At 43.8% G+C, this 22,354-nt stretch overlaps 1 protein-coding gene across 1 annotated transcript; it reads right to left on the bottom strand.

The window, feature by feature from the left end:
• Positions 1–13,968: 13,968 nt before the first annotated feature.
• On the bottom strand, positions 13,969–15,991 carry LOC143576275 (uncharacterized). Its single transcript, XM_077060403.1, has 3 exons — positions 15,972–15,991; positions 14,953–15,357; positions 13,969–14,869 (listed from the first exon to the last, which is right to left on the bottom strand). The coding sequence occupies exons 2-3, from the start codon at positions 15,314–15,316 to the stop codon at positions 14,628–14,630; spliced, it is 606 nt and encodes a 201-aa protein (XP_076916518.1). The 5' UTR covers positions 15,317–15,357; positions 15,972–15,991; the 3' UTR covers positions 13,969–14,627.
• Between the last annotated feature and the right edge of the window lie 6,363 nt (positions 15,992–22,354).

The following is a 22,354-nucleotide window of genomic DNA, read 5'->3' as shown; positions in this document are numbered from 1 at the left end:
CGGGCAGATTACGGACAATCTGGGGGTTAAATAGATGTTTCCCAAGAGGATGAGGTCCAGCAAAGAAAGTTGTTCTTCAGGTGACCTGCAAAACAGACACCGTAAGCTCGTCACTGAGAAGGGGGGGTTCCTCCTTGTGACCACCCTCCGGCGTGAGAATCAGACTAGATTGCTCTGAATATAAGTGTATATTAAGAGATTGCTAGAGAAGATAAGATAATGAGATATCCGATGATGTCCTTATCATTCCAAGGTGTTGGAGTATTTATAGCCGAAGGTAGGTTTCCAAGAAGGTACAGCCGGCTGAATAGTATCCCTGTTCTACCAACAGTGGGCTACGCACAAGCCATGCTGGTTGGTGGATAGGCTGCGGCCGATAGTGACAAGGCCGGCTGTATACTGTTCCTTTACTGCCGGCTATGCACTGTTCCACCAACTGTAGGCTACGCACGTCCCACAGTGAGGGTTGGTGAGTAGGCAGCGGCTAATAGTGACAAACAGTACTAGAGGGTGCTCCTCCTCGTACTGTTGTCGGTGAGCTGTCACCCTGTGATTGGTTCATGGGCTGTTTTGGTCAGATCGTCTATTTTGCCCATACCTTGGCAGGTATAGTACAAAAGATCTTCCAGAAGCATACGGACTGGCTCATTTGGGCGGGAGTATTCCCGCCTTGCTCATTCCTTCAGGTGACATTACTGAAGTATCGAGTTAGTGCCTTGTGCGTGTAGCTTTGCTATCAGTGCGGGTAGCCTTCCCTGATGGCTTGTATCCGCAGCTGCGGGAACAAGCGGGGTACTTCACCATTGGGAGGCTTTCCCTGCGGGAACAGCTGGCGTACTGCGCGTAAGGTCTTCTCTGAGCATGGTGGGTCCTGCGGAAGCAGTTGGTCCTTGCGCAGACGTCCCTCTTCAAGGTGAGTCTTGCGGGTCCAACTGGGCTCTGCTGGGACCTACCTCTTCAAGTCCCCCCAGTCCAATGTTCTTCTCATGAATTATTAATAAGTGAGGTGAACTTTTGGACTTTAGCAAGGGGTTTTGAAAAGGGTTTTTAGTTTTAAGGTTTTCCGTGGGGATTCTTCCCGCGGTTTTCCTAATGTCACGCAGAAATTCCCGACTTTTCTGCTTGATCTTTGGGTATGAAGCGGGTAGGTCTGTAACCTCCTCGCAAGTCAGGAGCGTTGATTCCTACTTGTGTGGATTCTCCATGAGGTTTTGGAAGTTTTGAACATAGTGATCAATTATGTTATAACCGCCAATTCCATCTTGGAGTTTCAAACAATATAGTTCTCGACGTTCCCGCTATGCGGGGATGTTATTCCCGTTTCCGCAAGCATGGCCCAGAAGATCCTTCTTGGTTTGAATTCCCTGCGGAGCGCTAAGTATGTGAAGGGTTTTGCCTTGACACTGTACCCGCACTCGTCTTACGGTTACTTTACTTCCAAGGTATTCCTGGCGTCAATTCCCTGCGGGTGCTAAGTATGTGAAGGGTTTTGCCTTGACACTGTACCCGCACTCGTCTTACAGTTACTTGGTTGCCAAGCTAAGGGGTATTTTCCCGCTTACTTTTGAATCTTTTTGAAATTTTGAAATTCGAAGAGTTGGTGAAAGGATAAGAACAGTCCAAACTGTTGAAACGTCATCCGACGGTTTCTTCTGACAGTGTCAGGACGTGCAGGAAGTTATGGCGACGTGACAGTATATGGTCATTCCAGGCGCTTTTTCAGGCGCGTGGGCGCGATTTTTCGGGCGCGTGGCCGCGAAATTAATGGCACGCGTCCTTTCAACAGCTGTTGCCAGCTTGCTCATTGCCACGTGTCATAGTTTCATTGCACCTGCGATTTCTCTCTCTTCCGCATTAAATTCATCGCATTAATTGCGGTGAGTATATAAAGGGGGAGAGGGTCCTTTGCAATCCACACTTTCACTTCTCTTCATCTTCTAAACGATTTCCGGCGAATACTCACTGTTCCGTCGAGCATTCTTCTGAAATCGTTTTTCTGTACCTCCAAACATGTCTTCTTTTGCCGAGGAGTCTGACGTGTTCGTCGAGAATCCTTCGTCCACTTCTGATAAGGACGATAAGAGTACAGCTGGCGAGTGCCAGTGTGCTCTTCCGGCTGACCTCTATCGGTACGTCGTCCGGAAGTTCATGCTCGAGTCGTTCGAGCCTGAGTTTCCGGAGCCACACCAGACGGTGTACGATGCCCCCAGGGCAAGATAGGGGTGTACGCCGCATTCTTCGTTTATGGGAATCTCAGGTTCCCATTGACGAAGTTTGTATACCGTGTCTTGGAGAGGCACGGCGTGCATCTGATGGAGGTACACCCAATGGCGATCTCCAAGATCCGCCACTTTGAGTGGGTGTGCCTCATTCTGGGCGTGGAGCCCCATGCTGACCGCTTGATGACCTTCTATTCTTGGAGGTGCATCCAAGGGTGGTACACCTTGGTCAATCGGATCAAGGGGTTGAAGATCTGCGCTACCGAGCGCAGTCTTCGGTCGTGGAAGCGTGAGTTTTTTTATATCTCCGCTCGCGTCATCCCCCTTGCGATGACCTTTAAGAATGGGAGAGCACTCCCCGCCCTTCACGCCCTCAACTACCAGGAGGCGGAGTGGTTCGCCAAGATCTCCCGGGTCCAGACTCCGGCATACCGCTTTGCGGAGTCTGGGATGGTGATGCTTGGGATGAGCCGGGTGTGGAAGGAGGCGTCACAGGTTCCCATCGTCCTCGAATACGGTTTGAACTCTGTCCCTTACGGTATGCTTGTTGGTGCATAAATGTCAGTAGTTCATATGTCTAGTGTCTGTAATCGAGTCTGTAATATTGTTTATGTATTTGTTTGTTTAAAGCGAAGTTGTTGACAAGTTCGCCTAAGCGAACTTGTTAACCAAGCGAAGTTGTTGACAAGTTCGCTTAGGCGAACTTGTTAACCAAGCGAAGTTATGGACAACTTCGCCTGAGGCGAAGTTGTCGTGTATTTATATAGGTTACGGCTTAGTTGTTGAAGTGAGCGTAAATCAGTGAGTCAAGTGACGTGAGGTCGAGAGTCTGTAACTGTGATTATATCACGTGTTGAGTTATTAATATAACGTGTGTTTGTTCGTATCGTATTCGTGTGTTCGTGTGTTTGTGTTCTACGTCCGTAACGATCTACACAGGGATTCCGCACCTGTGTATATCGGGATATCTCGTGTGATCCGTCCGGGGAACCTACAATGCTCTATCTTCTTTGTTTATATAGGTTTGTCTTCTAACTGTTTCTTTTGTTTCAGAGGGGAACGACTTGCAATCGCTCCTGCATCCGCGGGAGGCTGATAGTCCCGCTCGGATGGGTACTCGTGCTCTAGATGAGAACGAGTTGCCCATCATTGAACAGACGGCGGATCGGTTCGTGGAGGTCTACCCGCCAGGCCACGAGATCCTGAGCACCAGGCGGCCAGGTAAGGAGTTATTCAACCCTCGACCCCTCAATGCTGAAACCTCTGCTGGAATTCCTCTAATCTTGTGTTCTGATGAGGAATCCGCAGATGGTCCTCCGTTGGTGCGGAAGAAGAAGGCTGCCAGCGGGAAGGGGAAGGCGAAGGTTGCCTCCACTGCCGATCCGGTGCCTCGGTCTGATTCAGAGACCGAGAGCGAGGAGGTGGCGGGGAACCCTGGTGGTGATAAGACCACTGCTCCGGAGGCTGAGACGACCATCACCTCCGAGCAGCCCAGGATAACGACGGTGAGCGGCGTGAAGAGGCCGGCTCCATCGGGTTCGTCCCCGCCTGCTCGCACTTTTAGGCTCAAGAAAACCCGTAAGTATAAACTTTACTTTTTAACTTCATATCTTTCCGCCATTATACTTATATCTTCTTTGTACAGGCGTGGATGCTACCGAATTCCAGGGTGGAGCAGGGAGGAGCACCTCCGGACCCATGACGGTAGGCTTGGTCAACCTACCTAAGGCGGTGACCCAGGCGACTGCGCCTGCTTCAGTTGGTTCAGTTGCTCACCCAGTTGAGCCAACTGTTCCAACTGTGATGACATCTCCGCCGGCTGTCAGTGCCATATTTACTGAATCTTTCGCTGAGCCGGCGGTGACTATTTCTGCGGTCTTCTCCGCAGCGGCGACCACGGTTGTGAGTTCACCTCCGGTGAGTTCACCTCCGTTGGTTTCTACAGCGGCGGCCCCCATGCCTCCTCCGACGTCGGCAGCTGCGGCCGATCCTTCAGGTATGCTTGGGGCTTCTCGCCAACCTCTGCCTCCTTCCCATCTGCCTGACCTCTTGGATGGATTTCCTTTGGGTTCAGGTGATGGGTTTGGCGGCTATCGGCCTGTTGTCGACCCTACAGGTGCGTAGGGTTTTTTTTTTTTTTTTTTTTTTTTTTTTTTTCCTAACTGCTTTTTATTTTTTGCAGTGTCGGATTCCAATGAAGTGTATGTTCCACGATGGAACATCCGCCGAGGAACAACCCTTCGCACGCCTGTGGAGTGCGTGGAGTGGGCTCGTCACGCGGCTCCCAGTGGTGCGTTGGGGGAAGCCATGGCTAGCTACCAGGAGGGTAGGCTAACCAATGAGCTTCGGGTTCTCCTGGCCCGGATGCAGCCGCGCGTCGAGCTGCTTTGTCGTGAAAACGACAAGTTAAAAGCAGCTCGTATCCAAAAATAGCTCAGGCGCGGGCTGTCCGGGAGGAGAATAGGATGTTCTCCGCCGTTGCTGCGGAGAAGGAGAAGGCCTTCAAGGCCCTTGAAGTTGAAGTTCAGGCCCGTCTCGAGGCCCGTTCCAAGGCTGCCCAAGCTGTTAACGAACAGCTTCGGCTGGCTAAGGAAACTACTCGGAACGCAACTGAAAGGGCCACAAGGCTGAAGCTGTTGCTGAGCCTCTACGCCTCGAGAATGAGGAACTTAAAGCCAAACTAGAGGCGCTCCAACAAGCTCATGATGCCTTGGCGATGGAAGACGCCAAGAAGCTCCAAGAGATCTTGGACCAGAGGGGGGTGCTTGACCACACTGAGCGGAAGCTAAAGGGCGTTGAAGAGGCTGCGGCTAAAGAAGTGTTGCTTGCCAACCTCAACAAAAGTGAAGCCGAACGCGCCCGTAACCAAGCTCAAGCTGCCCTCCAGGAAGCTCTGGTTACCAAGGAATGGCTTCTTCGAGAAGCGTTGTCTCAGGTATGCGTAATTTCATATCTTTACAATTTTCTTTGCATATAGAAAAGGTTCTGACACTTGTATTTTTTCTTGTAGGTTGTGCATCGAGTCTTCACGGACACATCATACGACGATGCCATGAGCGCAGCCCTCAACGCTTCTCACGAGGATGGGGAAAAGGCCGGCTTCCTACTTGGTCTAGGGTTCGTTGAGAAAGGCATCCCGCCTTCCAACTTCCCTTTGTATGATGTGGATACTGAAGCTGTTTATGACCAAGCAGTGAACCAGTATGCCGCCTTCCCGCATCCGGTGGTGGACAAGGTGAACGAAGTTGCTGCTGCTGATGATGGGCTAGCTATCCTTAAAGCTTTCCTTGAACCGCCACGCTCTACTGATGGTGCGGGTCCAAGTGGAAGTGGTCCTGAAGCTTGATCCTGAAGATCCCTTTCCACCATTAGAGTAGATTTTTATTTTTGTATAGCTTCTTTTGTATGCGGGTATGCACCCAACAATCTTTGTAATATTTGAATTTTGATGGAATAAAGATTATGTGCTAATTCCTTGCCTTGTTTATTTTACGCATGTTTTGATTTAACTTAGCAATTTCTTTAGTACTTAGATAAGTTAACTTTTTAACGTGGCAGATTATAAGTTTATGTTTCGCTTCCTCTTTCATGATTGTGCGGTTATGACCGTCACTTACACTTAGGATGGCTTAACTTTACTTATATCTGACCTGCGTGGAAGTTTTCCTCATCTTTTCCTTTGAAATTTTCTAAGTGTTTAGAATAAGTTAACCTTTGAACGTGGTAGATAATAGGTTGAAGTTTTGCTTCCTCATTCGTGATTGTGCGGGTAAGACCGTCACTTGCACTTAGTAGGATGGCTACACTTTGCCTACATCTGACCTGCGTGAAGGTTTTCCTTTTCTTTTGAAATTTTTACCGTTTTGTGTTTATGCGGGTTTTGCCGCCTTCCACACGTAACGACTTACTTCTTCCCATATTTATGCGGTGAATACTGGCACATCAGTGTGGGAAGTTCATAAGTATAAAGGTAAGGCTATCAACACATTGTGAAAGGAGAATCATTTCCATTAGAAGTGGCTCTATGCATTTTCTTTACAAGTTTGGAATTGATCTACATATAACATTTGCGTAATTGAGCTCCATTCCATGTTCTTGGGATGGGAGTGCCATCGAGCCTTTCGAGCCGGTATGCGCCCTTTCCCAGAACTTCTTTGATAATGTATGGCCCTTCCCAGACCGGGGCCAGTTTTCCTGGGCGTTGTTGGTTCGAAGCCTCGTTGTTACGCAGTATGTAGTCTCCTATATTGAAGTTGCAGAGTTTTACCCGCGTGTTGTAGTACTTTTGCATTTGTCGCTTGTAGTTCTCTTCACGCACTGCGGCTAAGTCTCTGCGTTCCTCGGTTAACATAAGGTCTAACCGTCTTTCCGCATCATTGTCTCCTGGCTGAATTAAGACCCTTGGTGAGGGTAAACCAATTTCGACCGGGACCATGGCTTCAGTGCCATAAGTGAGACTGAATGGGGTTTCTCCCGTACTGGCCTTTTTCAGCGTTCTGTTTCCCCAAAGGACGTGCGGAAGCTCGTCCACCCAGCCGGATCTGTGTTCCAAGAGTCTTTTCTTTATACCTTCGACGATGCTCTTATTTGCTCTTTCTACCTCACCATTACCCTGCGGGTGCGCCACTGAGGTAAAAGTGTGGGTGATTTGAAGTTATTACAGCCACTTTTGTAGCTTCTTGTCAGCAAAGTTGGTGCCGTTATCGCTCACCAAATTCTGTGGAAGTCCAAAACGACAAATAATAAATTCCCAAATAAATTTTTTGATATGTTTCGCGGTTGTTTGGGCTAAGGGTTATGCTTCTATCCACTTGGTGAAGTAGTCGATGGCTACCACTAGGAACTGAACATTTCCTGCTGCTGTAGGAAATGGGCCTGTCACATCGATGGCCCACTTCTGAAATGGCCATGAAGAGGTGACTGGAACAAGTTCATTCTTCGGGTGATGCGTGTTGGGTGCGTAGAGCTGACAAGACCTGCACTTTCTGATGTATGCCAGCGCATCCGTATGCATCCCCGGCCAAAAGTATCCCGCGTTGTTTAGCTTAGCTACAACAGCGCGTGGACCTGCATGTACTCCACAGATGCCTTCGTGTACTTCCCTTAGGAGGTAGTCAGCATCTTGGTTGTCCACACATCTTAAGAGTGGGCCAAGAAAGTTACGTCTGTAAAGGATGTCATCGATGAGTTGATAATTCAGTGCTTTACAGCGTAGTTTTCTTGCCTGTGTTTTTGACTTTGGTAGTGTACCTGCCGCAAGGTAATTTATTATTGGTGTCATCCACGTTTCTGTGCAGGTTTGGATGACACAAATTTCCTTGTGCAGGACTGAAGGTGCCTCGAGGAGTTCAATGCGGATGTCCTTTCCCAAGTGGGTGAAGGCTAATGATGCAAGCTTGCTTAACGCATCCGCAGATTTGTTTTCACTACGCTTGACGTGTATGACTTTGCAATCGTTAAAATCGCGCATAAGGGTTTTTGCTTGTGCGAGGTACAGGGCATTGTGTCGTTCACAGCCGTGTACGTCCCGTTGATTTGGTTGGCTACTAACATGGAATCCACGTGGGCTTCCAAGTGTTTCACTCCCATCTTACGCGCAATTCTCAGCCCGGCCAAGAATGCTTCATACTCGGCTTCGTTATTCGTACTTGGAAAATCCAGTCGAATAGCGTAAGTGTATTCTTGGCCTGCTGGGTTGGTTAGTTTCAGCCCTGCGCCTGAACCCTCGTTACTGGCTGCTCCATCAGTGTAGAGTCGCCAGACATCATTGATGTCTTGTGCTGGAGAGGGTTGAGCCTCTTCCTGGCACTCTTTCTCCCGCGATGCAGGCACTTCAGCAATAAAGTCGGCCAAAACCTGTCCTTTTATGGCTGGTCTTGGCTTATACTTTATCGCGTACTCCCCCAACTCAATTGCCCATTTGGCTAGGCGTCCCGATAACTCGGGTTTGCGTAGAACGTTTGCAAGTTTGAAGTTGGAGAGAATGGTGATTGGGTGACCCTAGAAATATCGTCTTAACCTGCGTGAAGCGTGTATAAGTGCTAAGACTAATTTTTCGAGGGTAGAGTACCGGGTTTCTACGTCTGTTAGGATACGGCTGACAATAGATTGGCATCTGGATGCCTATCCGTTCAACTAGCAGGAACGCCCCGGTTGCTCTATCTGTTGCGGAAAGGTATAGGATTAACTCCTCCCCCGCTTTTGGTGCTGTGAGAGTTGGGAGTTCGATCAACCGTGACCGAATCTCCTGAAAAGCTGCTTCCGCTTCTTGTGTCCAGCGGAAGTGCGTTTTCTTTAAACAGTTTCTCAACGTTGACACGAAAGGAAACGACTTATCTGCGTGGTTTGCCAAAAAGCGATTAAGTGCGACTAGTCGTCCATTCAGTGTCTGAGCCTGTTTGATGGTAGTAGGTGATTCCATTTTGATAATGGCTTCGACCTTTTCAGGGTTCGCTCTGAAGCCATCTTTAGTGACGATGACCCCCAAGAACTTCCCTTCTTCCATTCCAAAGGCACACTTGCTCGGGTTAAGCTTCATGTTTATCTTCCTGAGCGTGTTGAAGGTTTCTTCGATGTCTTTCAACATCGCTTCTGCGTCAGGGCTTTTGATGACCAAGTCATCCATGTAGACTTCCAAGTTCCTCCCAATTTGGGCATGAAACTGGTTGTCCATCAGGCGTTGGTATGTGGACCCGGCATTCTTAAGTCCAAATGGCATCATTTGATAACAAAATGTGCCATCGGGCGTCCGAAAAGCGGTTTTGTCCTGATCATCAACGGCCATGTGGATTTGATGGTACCCCTTATACGCATCCAGGAAGCATTTAAGGCGAAACGGTGCTAACGAATCCACCTTGAGATCAATTTCGGGTAACGGATAACAATCTTTGGGGCATGCTTTGTTTAAGTCCTTGAAATCTATGCACATGCGCCATTGTTTGTTATTCTTCGGTACAATAACGGGATTTGCAACCCATGTTTGATATCTGCTAACGCGTACGATGCCTGCGTCAAGGAGTTCCTTGACTTGGGTCCTACACGCGTTAGTTTGTTCTGGCCCCATTACTCTGCGCTTTTGTACGACGGGCGTAACAGCCGGATCGCACTTGAGCTTATGCTCTGCCTTACTTCGGGGTACACCAGTCATGTTAGCTGGTGTCCACGCGAAGATGTCAGCGTTTTTCTGTAGTAAGCGTTTGAGTAAGGTGCGTGTGGGATCAACAACTGTTGGGCCAATGGTAACGGCCTGGTCAGGGTATTTGCCATTGAAGGCCCATCTTTCCGGTTCGGTGATGGTTGGTTTAGCCATCTTTGGTTTGGGTTTAGATGAGACAGATGCGATGCATACCTGGGGAATGCCGGTGATCATCGCTACACCCTCAGCTGTTGGCCATCCCATCATGCCGTGGACTGAAGATACCACGGCGTTGAATCTTGCCATCCCGTCTCTTCCGAAGAGAATGTCGTATGTGTGGTGTGGCTTCCTCATCACGACTAAATCCACATCTTCTGTGCGTGAGTGATTCCCGTCCGTAAGAGTGACGGGGAAAGATAGGATACCCAGGGGGTGTTTGTGTTGCCGTCTAACCCTTCCATCGAGGCGTAGACCGTTTCCAGGCGTTCCTTGTCTTCGTCATCTAGCTTGTCGAAGAACTGCCTGTACATCACCGTTGACGAGGCGCCATTATCAGCAAGAGTGCGAGAAGTGATATAGTGCCCCAGCTGGCTTTTGATGACGATAGGGCCTTCTTTGCTGGGTCCTCCTGGCACTCGCGGGAAGCGCACCTCAGCTTCCTTCCACGCGCATGGTTCTGTCGCTCGCCTTTTTCTTCCTCTGATGTTGCCATGAACCATGTTGATGCTGATGTCAACGGGCTTTCGTCCGTTGCCTCTGTACCGGTTATCATTCCTTCCTCCCTTCTTGATTGATGCCACAAGGTGTGCAAGTCTTCCATCCTTGACGAATGTTTCGACAATATCCTTCAAGGATGTACACTCCTCCGTACTATGACCCTTTGTCCCGTGGAAGTCACAGGATTTGCTTTGATCCGCATTAGGTCGCTGCCGGATCATTGGAGCTTTTGGCCATGGTAGTTTTTCGGTGGCAAATATCTCCGTGACGCTTTTGGTGAGTGGCGTCCACCGGTGTTTTCGGCTTGAAGAGTGTGTGTTATCCCTTCCGCCAACAAGAGGGCGAGAGCTGGATGAGGTGTCAAAGTTTACCCTTGACTGCCACATACCTAGCTTCCTCTTTTTGTTCTGCCGGGCGATCCGAAGATTGTTTTCTCTGGTCCTCTGCGTGTAGAGGTGTGTACTCTGGGGAAGATCCCTACCCAGTTGCTTCTCTGTCTCGGCAAAGCGCTTGGCCGCCGTCATGATGGCATCCCATGTGGATGGCATGCCGTCCTTACCCGTCAACGTGCGGATAAGCTCTGGGTATTCGGCGCCCTGGATGAAAGCGGCGCGAATAAGATCTTCACTTATGTTGCCCAGACTCAGCTTTTTGGAGTTGAAGCGAGTGATGAAGTCTAGTAAAGATTCATCCTCCTCTCTAACGCAGTTGAGGATCGTCCACTGTTCTTCAGTATATTTCCTCTGTTGGCTGAAGTGTTGGCTGAACTTGTTCTGAAAGTCCGCCCAATCATAGATGTGGTGGACTGGTAAACGATCAAACCATGCCCTGGCCGCTCCAACTAGTGTCATCTGGAACATATAACACCACGTGGGTTCCGTCCAGTTACTGACGGTTGCCCCCGCAATGAATCTGTTTAAGTGATCGTCTGGGTCGGATAGACCATCATAAGTGCCGATGTTGGACATTTGTTTGGCACTTCTCGGGGCGATTGCTTCCGCAATGTCCCTTGCAAACTTGGACTTTCCTGCATTTGTAGCAGTTGGTCTAAAGGTTTTGGAGAAGTCACGTGGGTTTCTCCCCGCGTTTGTTGGTTTAAAGGTTTCTCCAAAATTCCTTGTCGGTTGGAAGTCCGTTTCCTTACGCTTCCCTTTTGCCTTATGGCGAGGGTTTGCGTCGGTATCGGATTCTTCCCGCTCATCGTCCGAGTACTCGCACTCACTGTTCATGTTTGAGATGTTGGCGAGTACTGCCGAATTCGTCAGCCTGTTGAAGTGAACGCAAGCGTTCATCCAACTCAGCTTGGAACTCTTTCTGACGTGCTTCGGCCCACGCCTTAACTTGATCGAGTGTTTGGCGAGGGACCCTCATCCGTTTCTCCAACTGGGCATCAGTGAACCCCAGTGAAATATTGTTTACTGCACTTGTCCCGGCTTGGGTAACCGGGGTAGTGTTCGTAAAATTTGTATAACCGCCGGTGTTCCCCCCAGTTGCTGGGGTTGTGGTTACCGGGGTTTCTTGGTCACTTACTGGCTTTGGGACCGGAGTAACGTTAACCATTTCTTTAGAAATTTTGAAAAAACTAAGAATTAGTTCTAGCTTTTACCCACGGATGGCGCCAATGAAGAAACACTAATCGACCCCCGGGCAGATTACGGACAATCTGGGGGTTAAATAGATGTTTCCCACGAGGATGAGGTCCAGCAAAGAAAGTTGTTCTACAGGTGACCTGCAAAACAGACACCGTAAGCTCGTCACTGAGAATGGGGGGTTCCTCCTTGTGACCACCCTCCGGCGTGAGAATCAGACTAGATTGCTCTGAATATAAGTGTATATTAAGAGATTTCTATAGAAGATAAGATAATGAGATATCCGATGATGTCCTTATCATTCCAAGGTGTTGGAGTATTTATAGCCGAAGGTAGGTTTCCAAGAAGGTACAGCCGGCTGAATAGTATCCATGTTCTACCAACAGTGGGCTACGCACAAGCCATGCTGGTTGGTGGATAGGCTGCGGCCGATAGTGACAAGGCCGGCTATATACTGTTCCTTTACTGCCGGCTATGCACTGTTCCACCAACTGTAGGCTACGCACATCCCACAGTGAGGGTTGGTGAGTAGGCAGCGGCTAATAGTGACAAACAGTACTAGAGGGTGCTCCTCCTCGTACTGTTGTCGGTGAGCTGTCACCCTGTGATTGGTTCATGGGCTGTTTTGGTCAGATCGTCTATTTTGCCCATACCTTGGCAGGTATAGTACAAAAGATCTTCCAGAAGCATACGGACTGGCTCATTTGGGCGGGACTATTCCCGCCTTGCTCATTCCTTCAGGTGACATTACTGAAGTATCGAGTTAGTGCCTTGTGCGTGTAGCCTTGCTATCAGTGCGGGTAGTCTTCCCTGATGGCTTGTATCCGCAGCTGCGGGAACAAGCGGGGTACTTCACCATTGGGAGGCTTTCCCTGCGGGAACAGCTGGCGTACTGCGCGTAAGGTCTTCTCTGAGCATGGTGGGTCCTGCGGAAGCAGTTGGTCCTTGCGCAGACGTCCCTCTTTAAGGTGAGTCTTGCGGGTCCAACTGGGCTCTGCTGGGACCTACCTCTTCAACTACCACTTCATCCGAGAGAAGGTATTAGAAGGCAAGATCGATTTGAAGTATGTTACTACTCATGAGCAAGTAGCCGATGTTTTTACAAAAAGTTTGCCGAGTGTGAAGCTCAAAGGATTCCGTAAGGCAATGAACATGAAGAACACCAACATTGAGAGGGAGTGTTAAAAATGTGCAATGTTGGATAGGGAGGTACGGTCCGATCTCGAGGGGTGGAAGGAGGAGATCATAAAAGTCCAAGGGGTATTTATGCTTACTTGGAGAATAAGTTTAAGTTTATTTGTTTTATTAGTTTTTGGATAAAGTTATTTTCGTTTGAAAGTCAAATTCAACACTTTGTGTTGATTTAGAATTGTGTTTGTATGGGTCTATATAAACCCTCTAGTTCTTTTTTGTTTTCTATGTATCTTGGTTTTCGTGAGTCTAAGTAATAATACCAGAAAAGCTCCTTGAACACAAATCGTGAGTTGGTATTTTATTTGGGCGTGTTCGATTGTAGTTCTTGATTTCCACTTGTAAATCGTAACATCGTTGGCCTATAAGCATCGTGTTCTCTAATGAAGAAGAAAACTGTCTTCTTTGACTCGTGTTCTTTGGGTACTTCGTCTACAATGGATGTTAAGCAAATGATTTGCATCAATAGAGTAGGGAGTAAGCCTCTCGAATCAACAAAAGAACATGTGTCATGTAGTGTGGAGCTAGATCAACTTGTTGGGCGTGCGTGGAACACCCCAACTGTGTGAGCGTTAAGGGGCGCGAAGGAAGCACAAGTGCTTTAGTGAGCATGAGAGGCCATTTAGGGTACATCTTTTGTCAAAAATTAATTATTATATGAATTAATTCTCAAATTAAGTTTATAATACATATTGATAAAAGTTATAAAACTTTGCTGGGTATATTATATAAAACCAATTCATGTAAAGTAGCTATAAAAATCTTTGCATGCCATGGGTTTAGAAAGGAGGAATCAAGACAAACAGGTTGTCTATTACGTTTTTCCAAAATAGAAATATCTAAATGTTTACCTTGAGACGAATGTGTCGATCTTCTCAATCATGTATCGGTTTATGATGATTGCCGCGGTAACAGTGGAAACGAAACATACAGAACCGAAGTAACTGTCAGCAATAAAGACGGCATAACATATGCAACCTTAAGCATATTAGTCTTTTTGACCTAAAATGTCAAAGTTGTACCATCAACAGTATGGGCTTACCTGTTACCTAGAAAACTAATGGATAAATAGTTGAGTCAGACCAAAACACAACAAAAGTGGCTTCTTACGAAAATGGGCAAATCTCAAACCAGTTACAATGTTCATATCATGCAAAATACAGTTGATGCATAATTAAGGGATGCACAGATTTTAAAGAGGAACAAACGCATTAACTCAGAACACGCAACTGACACTGATATTTAACTATCAACTAACACCACCAGAAATCTAAAATCCACAACAAAACTTCACCGTTATGTGGAAGCCTATGCACTTGGCATGGATGAATATGACAACTTCTCAAGAGTCGGTAAGTTGGTTCAATTAAGATCAAATTAGCAAGCCACTTCTTACATAGATATATAGACCATCCATTAGTGCAAAACACAAAATACCAAGATCCAAATAAACCTTACAAATAGATCACAAACTAAGTTTAATTAGGACCAGTTTGATTTTCCAACTAAGTAGTTAGATTTAGAACTATCATTAGCATTAGCCCATAGCTAGGAACCATATCCGTTAATTATAGCGACGTACTTCCAAAAAGAACGCGCCAGTCATCTTTTTGGCCTCTTCACTGATCACATCAACATGAGGTAGAGTTACCTTATACACTTCATCTTCCATCTCTCTCTTGATCATATGATCCTCCCCGTGAAAGCCCTCGGGTGTCCTTATGCCCGTCATAAAATGCTCAATACAGCCCCCCTTCTTCTTTTTCCCTTTAATCATCAAAGTGTTGTATTCAACAAAATGGCACCCCACGTCCTCAATCTCGAACCCCACCCGGGCATGTTTAAGGATACACACACAGCTTCACTAGTCACCTCCATCTTCTCCAATCCAGGTGTACTCCCTTCAATGTATATGCTTTCAAGAGTCTCCTTTTCATACAGCGTGAAGGACTTCATTTTCGCCCTCAAGGCCATTGCTACATGAATATCCTCTTCTTCAATTGATCGATCCATCATAGCTGAAATGAACCAATTACTGTCAAAGAAAGAATTTTATTTTTTAACAGATTATAATAAGATATATAGGCATAGACATTAGTACCATAATAAAAGGTAGTACAGCCGTTGGTGTTAAAGAACGTATCCATGAGATCGTTAGTGAGGATGTTGGTCCTTTTGACTAACGGAAGGGTCAACTTAAAGGTTCCGTTTTGTTCCCAGTCATGGTAGAAAGCACGGGTCCTGTCAAAATTGTCAGGTAACTTCAAACCCCCCATGTAGACATGTTGACGATCATGCGTTTTGCATTTGACGAACAACTGGTTGTCTTCAGTAATAATTGCATTGTAGTCTTCCTTTTTGACTCCGGGCATATGTAAGGATACACACATGCGCTCATCACTCTCTTTCAGTCCGGGCATATTTCCAGTCATCATGCTGAAAAACATGGAAGGAATTCCTGCCATGGTTTCCTTTTGAGTCTTGACAAGTGACTCATCAAATGCAACTGAAATCCACAAATAATCAAAATACATGTGTGATCAGTCAATTAGTCAAAGCACATGTACAGCTGTATATAATGAAAATATTGACCAGAAATAACAAAATAGGCTATGTATAATCAGGAGTTAACATACAAGATCATAGGTTAAATAAATGTAACTGAAATGGTAAAATAATAAGCATTGGTTTAAGATGGTAGTACATTTAGTAGATGAATTATACAGGGGCGTGTTAGAGACGGGTAGTGTTGTTTATAATGAAACGATATCGAATCAAGATACAATCGGAAGAAATTTGCATTTAAAAGGGAAGAAATAAATGTAATAAAAATATTGAAGGCATAATTGGCAGTTGAAAACCTATTAAGAGTTAATTAAGCAGAGTGCATCTGAAATTGCAATATAATGAAACATTAAGGGCGTAATTTCAAATTGAAACCTTAGTAATTAATGAAAATAAATGTGAAGCAAAGGAGACGAATTAAGTATCAAATGAGAAATAAGCATAGGCGAAGAATATACATAAAATAGTTAAACATTGAGTGAAGAGAGAGATGGATGGTAACTTAATTAAGGTGAGTAGATAAATAGGTGAAGAAGAAAAGAAAAGTAGCAGTACATGATTTTGGGGTGGACGAAGAAGAAGAAGAAGAAGAAGAAGAAGAAGAAGAAGAATAGGGGTAGTGATGCTGCAGACGGTTGATGTTGTGAAGCGAAGAAGCTGCTGGACGGAGGAACGATCTGGTCAGAAGGCTCAGGGAGGAGAAGGAAGCCATACTCATACTCAGTCACCGGCGTAGCCTCTCGTTGGTTGGTCTTTTTTTATGTATTATAAATGTTTAAAACTAAACAAAATAGGCTGACTACTTTCCTTTTCATATAAAACAAAACCCAGATTCAGCTTGGGCCCTCTCACGATATTATTATTATTACATGCATCATGTTTTCTTAACGAAGAAGAAAATGGCTTCTGAATTTTTTTTTAAAATGGTGTATATTTAAAAAAAAAATGGAAAACGGAAAAAGTCAAAAAAAAAGGTAAACGGTGTATTCTTTCCTGCCACCAGAGAATTAGGAACAATGCGGGTTAGGATCCTCCATTGGCAGGCGAGGTTCAATCATTGGGGCCTATTCCTTCCACGCCAATGGAGGATTAAGAGCAACAACTTACAAACTCCGTTTGTGTTCCGTTATAAAACTTAGCCGACGCCTAAACTTAGCCAACTTATCCTCAAAGCTGCCATTTGCCATCCATCTGTCATCTAAATGCATGCATAAATCCATTCAAAGCTTTAACTTGTCCTCAAAGCTGCACCATCTTACAAGTTAATACCACTTTTCACATGCCCTCTGCCAAACACCATCAATATATTAAAGACGACTCAGAATCCAGCCAACCACCTCAAAGCTGCCAAACACCTTCAATATATTAAAGCTGCAACATTTCACATGCCATCTGCCACAGTCAAACCCGTGAATGCTGATTTTAAACCTGCACAATTGTAGGTCTCGTGAATGGTGATTTTAAACCTGCACAATTGTAGGGTTTGGAGGAAGAAGACGAGTTTGAAAAAAAAAACAATTTCTTCCTAATCCTTTGGTGGCAGGAGAGGAGTAGGGTTTTACTTTTTGTTCCTAATCCTTTGGTGGCGGGAGAGGAGTAGGGCTTTTTTTTTTAGTTTTTGTTCCTAATCCTCTAGTGGAGGTAGAGGATTAGGGTTTAATTTTTTCCCCTTTCAGCTTCTAAGTATTTAAATAAAATCCAAATGTATTCTAACGCACGTCGTTGGTAGCCCAGCTTGTAAGTACATTAGTTATAAAACGGGAGGTCCCTGGTTCAAACCCCTCCCAGCCTGTTTTTTGGTAGCATTTTTTTTAAATCAATTTCCATCATTCACTTATTTATACATGGACTTTAATGTTGATGCTAAAAGTTATTTCTTGACATAAATTTAAAGATACGGTGGGTCATCCGATCCCTCACCTTCAAATTAATAGAATTTAAATTAAATATTATAGGTGTCACTTTTAGATAAATATGTGTATTTCATATTGATATTTCAATAACTATAAATCTTGTATCATACAACCCAATGAATTAGGGGTGTTTTTAACTTTAACCAACATGATAACATGATATAAATTGAAGATTAATATTACAAGTAACCAAGGAAAATGACATGACTTACAACAAAATCTAGATAACATAAAGTAAACAGAGGTACAATATGATGACAATACAACAAACGCTAAACAAGGTCGGGTTCCACGCGCCACTTATATAATTCAAGAGTCATCTGACGTCGGTAGTTAACACATACCTCATCAACGTCATTTTCAATCACTAAGGGCTTCTTTTTAACCAACATTTCCATCATCATACCAACCAGAACCCCTGAATTAGAAGTGTTACCCTTGTCTTGAGGCACGTTAATTTCACTTAAACCGATAACCATTTCTTTTTTCTCGTATGAAATATTCGAGTTTCTCTAGTAACGTATACGATCAAGAAACCATGAGAAAAACAATGATAACATCTCCATTTTAGTGCTTTGAAGTTTTTAATTTCTCCACCTTTTATCTGTCTAGTATTGGGTAATTTCCATCGTTCGCAGATCTATACGGACAAGTAACCAATCTCCACCAGAATGAAACGAAAACGGAATATACACTTGGTCAACCTCCCAAAATCGTGGATATGGGTCTTTTTTTTCGGCTAGCTCTATTGAAACTATAGAGTCTTCGTTTTGCATTTCGTCATAAAAACACGAGGGCAACACCGTCCAACGTAATCTTAAATCTGGATTAGTCCTTAACTTTGCGTATCGAACGATCATCAATCTTGTTGTCCACGCTTCGATGTGCTAAAAACATATTTATCAAAAATATTAGTTAGTCATTTAATGAAGCATATATCTAAAAGTATATAAAACTTTATATAAAAGTATATAAAATTCTAGAATTTTACCGTTTCAGAAAGGGAACCATTGGACTCGTACCCTAACAAAGTACCCCAGAAACTTCGATTGAGTTTTTTCATGGGTAAAAACTTTGTATAGCAAAATGGGGCGTCTCCGTTAATATAAAACTCAACTACATATTTTGACCAACTTGTTTTCGCTGGATTAGAAACTGCAAAATTCTTTTTTTCGTGAGGGTGGGGGTTTTCGGGAACATATGAAAAAGATGCCGAAGTTATTGCACAAGGCCTCGTTAAACGCCTCCAAACATTATCAGTCCATCTTGCCGATTTGGAAACTGATTGTGAGGAAAAAAATTCTTCATTTTCTTCTTTGTCTCTTCGGTGCGCCATTTGAAAGAAAATTAAGTGTTTGAAAGATGGTAGGGTTGATGTGAAAATGTTAAATATGAAGTATGTATTTATAGTTGAAAGTGGGTAATGTATCGTTTGAAACAAGATGTATTTATCTCTTACAAATTAATACCACTCATCTACTAACGACGTTACTAATACCCACCTAACTAAATTTTGTTTTTTACCTACTAATAATACTGATGCGTGCGTGCGTGTGGTATAAAATATGATGGATGGAATGATTTGATTTTGCACAAGATCGTGTTTTAAATTTATAAAAGTGATTTCTACAAAGACTAAACACACACAAAATAGGCAAGTGTACCTATCGTATATGTAGAATAGTATTGGTAAGAACCAAGTATCGATCCGTGGACACAAATATTTCTAATGATAGATCGTTGTTTTACTTTAATCAGAGGTTTTAATCGTTTTGGGGTTAATTTTTGAACTTTTTATAAAATATAAATACTTATATATAATATATAGGTGACCAAGACAAGAGATTCTAAACGAGTTGTTCAATTATGCGAAGGTTACCATCTAAGATCAAGAATCCACTCCATTTTAGCATTGATAATTAATATTTAAACATGTGATAAACTTTCCGTAGAAATATATGATAGATAACTCCTTAAACCTTAAGTGAGCATATTTGGCACTAAGGAGGTAACGTGCGCATTTTAAAGTCCACCCTTTCCTAATGTCACGCCACCTCAATGATGTCAATTTAAGTTGGAAAGTAGTTTCGTAAAGTAGAAAGATTAGGATTGACTCTGATTTCTCAAATACCAATTCTAACAACTTCGGGTGGTTGTAGTTTAGTCACACAACCTCCCCTGGGTTGATTTATGTAGGTTATAATTACACATTCAATTAACATATGATTTCTTTAGCTAAAATGATATTCTGAGCAAAGCTATTTTCGGATTACCAAGACTTAGAAAAATACATCATAACTTATATCTCATCATTTCTAAGTACAATATAAGGATCCATGTTTCGATAATGTATCAAAGTATTTCTATCTCTCAAGAACATGAATCGATCATGAACGATTGCCAATTGGATTGACAACCACCAACTTTGAATTAGTGATATAATATGGTGAAACATTTCTCATCAAAAGATAATTGCAATATAACCATGTACTTTACTAGACTACACCACATGTTTTGATTAATCATCAAGTAAAATAAAGCTTCTTCATAGATTTTAGATGGTAAAAGGAGTTTAGCTCATAATGAGCATGATGATGAACATTAAGATGAATGATGATAACAAATACATGATTAAACTTGGAACAATCTAACCAAATGTAGATGAATCTTCCTTCTTAATGGTGATAATGAAGGATGATGATGATGGTTGATGGTGATGACCTCCAAGCCTTCAAACTCTTCACTAAGTCTTCTATGTGAGTGTTAGTGTGTGTTTTTATAAGTGAAAACCGGATATAATTCTTTTCAAGGCACACCAAATGAGTGCAACATGAGCCACTATTTATAGGCAATTTGGATAGTGAGGCACGGCCCCGTGCTTTGATGAGCACGCCCCCGTGCATTTTTATGACATGTGCCAGATTTGTTTGTCTTTTCTGTGAGGTGGCAACGGCCCCGTAGTTGGTAGGCACGGCCCCGTGGTTTTTAGTGACATGTGCTCAATTCTTCTTTGTCTTTTCTGTGTTCTCGTCCACGGCCCTGTGCATGATGAGCACGGCCCCGTGCTTTTGTTTCCAGATTTTGTCTTTTCTTGTGTTGGAAGCATGGGGGCGTGTTTCTTGAGACATGGGGGCATTTTTCTTTGTTTTCTTGTGTTTTCTTCTGTTTTTCTTCGTCTTTTTGCTTGTTTCTTCGTTTGGGGCTTGGTTTTACCTGAAATTATGTTTTATTATAATAAGTAGTCTTTTATGCTATGTTATTTGATAGAAATTGCAGTTTTTAGAGATTATTTGATGCCAAAAAGATGTATATTTCTATGTACATCAAATACCCAACTAACTTTAATGTTTTACCTACACATGCATAAATACAAGGAGCTGCCATATGCCATCTAACTTTAATGTTTGCATGCATAAATATAGTGCATGCCTTCAAAGCTGCAACATGTCCTTCAAAGCAGCAACATTTCACATGCAACATTAAAAGCTCATGCCAAACACCTTCAATAGTGTGTTTCAAAGCTGACCCGTGAGTGTAGTCAAGACCCGTGAGTGCGCTAAGCATCAGATGCATTCAAAGCTGCAAGTAGGGTTTTCTGGCAGATTAGGGTTTTTACAAAAAATTCTTCCTAATCCTCTGCTGCCAATGAGGGATTAGGGTTTAAAAAAAATTCAAATTTGTTCCTAATCCTCTGTTGGCAATAGAGGATTGTGGTTTTCATTCAAACCCTAATTGAGACCAGGGAAACCACCTTCAATTATAAATACCCTCATTCAATTAAATAGACCACAATCCAACCACTTTCTGATTCAACTTCCTCTTACAACTTGCTCATTCACGCATCAAATGGCTTCTTCTTTGCCATTCAACACCTTTGTCGTGCAGTTATATTATGGTGGTGAAGTGTCATACACACAAGGGGTTGTTATGGGTGCTCCAGGAACTCATAGCACTACCTTCTTAGTTTCTCAACAGATTAATTATTCCGAGTTGGTTGACAACATATGTAGATGTGTTCAAATTAACCGTCAATGTTGTTTTCTAGAGTTAACACTCTACTACGACTTCAATGGAGGTTCTTATACCGCACATATTCACCAAGAAAGTGATATGTTATTAATATACCAACTAGCTTACCTTGTTCCTGGTTACACCTGTAAAATTCATGTGGCGTGGACGACGGTAATTCCATATTTGCAACAACATGAGCATGGTAGTTCCTCAATCATTGAAGACCACGATGAAGGTTTTTATACTTCCTTTTTTACATCCCTTTTAATTATTTTTTTTGTCAAAAAGATGTTGTAAAAGTAATAAATTAATTTTTTTTCTTGTAAGACTCTCTTGCTGAAGAAGTTGAAGACACATCAGAGAGTGAACCATCTGTTTCAGAATATGAATCGGAGGATGATGAGCCACTCCCTCCTTTGCCGCAACAACAAAGTCAGGGACTTACCCATTTTCCCAACCTTAATGTTGTTGGTAGAGGAATGGATGAAGACTATATTTCCATGGATAATTTTGCGGAAGATGAAATGGATCTTTGGGACGAAAAAGATCCAGAAATACGTTTAAATATGTATTTCACTTCAAAAGCCCAAGCTGATTACGCCGTTAGAATGTGGAATATCAACCACAACAGAGAGATATTTATGGCAGAAACCCGACCCCAAAGTTTTCACAGCAAAATGTAAAAGTATCAAACAAACAAACAACCAGCATGATGCCTCTCAACCATGTATTTGGACATGCATGGCAAGAAAATTAAAAGATTCCAATTGTTTCAAAATGACAACATGGACACCGGCCACTCGTGTTTCACCACTGTTTCTTGCAACAATAACCGAGCCCTGAGATCAAAAGTTGTAGCAGCCCACATCCAACAACAAGTTCTTGCAAATTTATCGTATACTGTGAAACAAATTCAATCCTGATCCAAGAGAAACTGAATGTTGATATCACTTACGGCAAAGCTTGGGCTGCCAGGAAAAAAGCCATCGAAAACATATACGGTAGCTGGGATGA

The sequence above is a fragment of the Bidens hawaiensis genome, unplaced genomic scaffold (assembly GCF_021521415.1).
Source record: "Bidens hawaiensis isolate Kalapana, Puna unplaced genomic scaffold, B.hawaiensis_p1.1 tig00028040_1, whole genome shotgun sequence".
Lineage (NCBI taxonomy): Eukaryota > Viridiplantae > Streptophyta > Magnoliopsida > Asterales > Asteraceae > Bidens > Bidens hawaiensis.
The sequence above is the reverse complement of the archived record's forward strand: the minus strand, read 5'-3'. Positions and strand labels throughout refer to the sequence as shown.

Coding starts and splice junctions, on each gene's coding strand:
- LOC143576275 (XM_077060403.1), bottom strand. CDS start 15,316: ATGGCAGGAATTCCTTCCATGTTTTTCAGCATGATGACTGGAAATATG. Junction 14,870..14,952: donor CTGTACTACCTTTTATTATG/GTACTAATGTCT, acceptor GGTTCATTTCAG/CTATGATGGATCGATCAATT.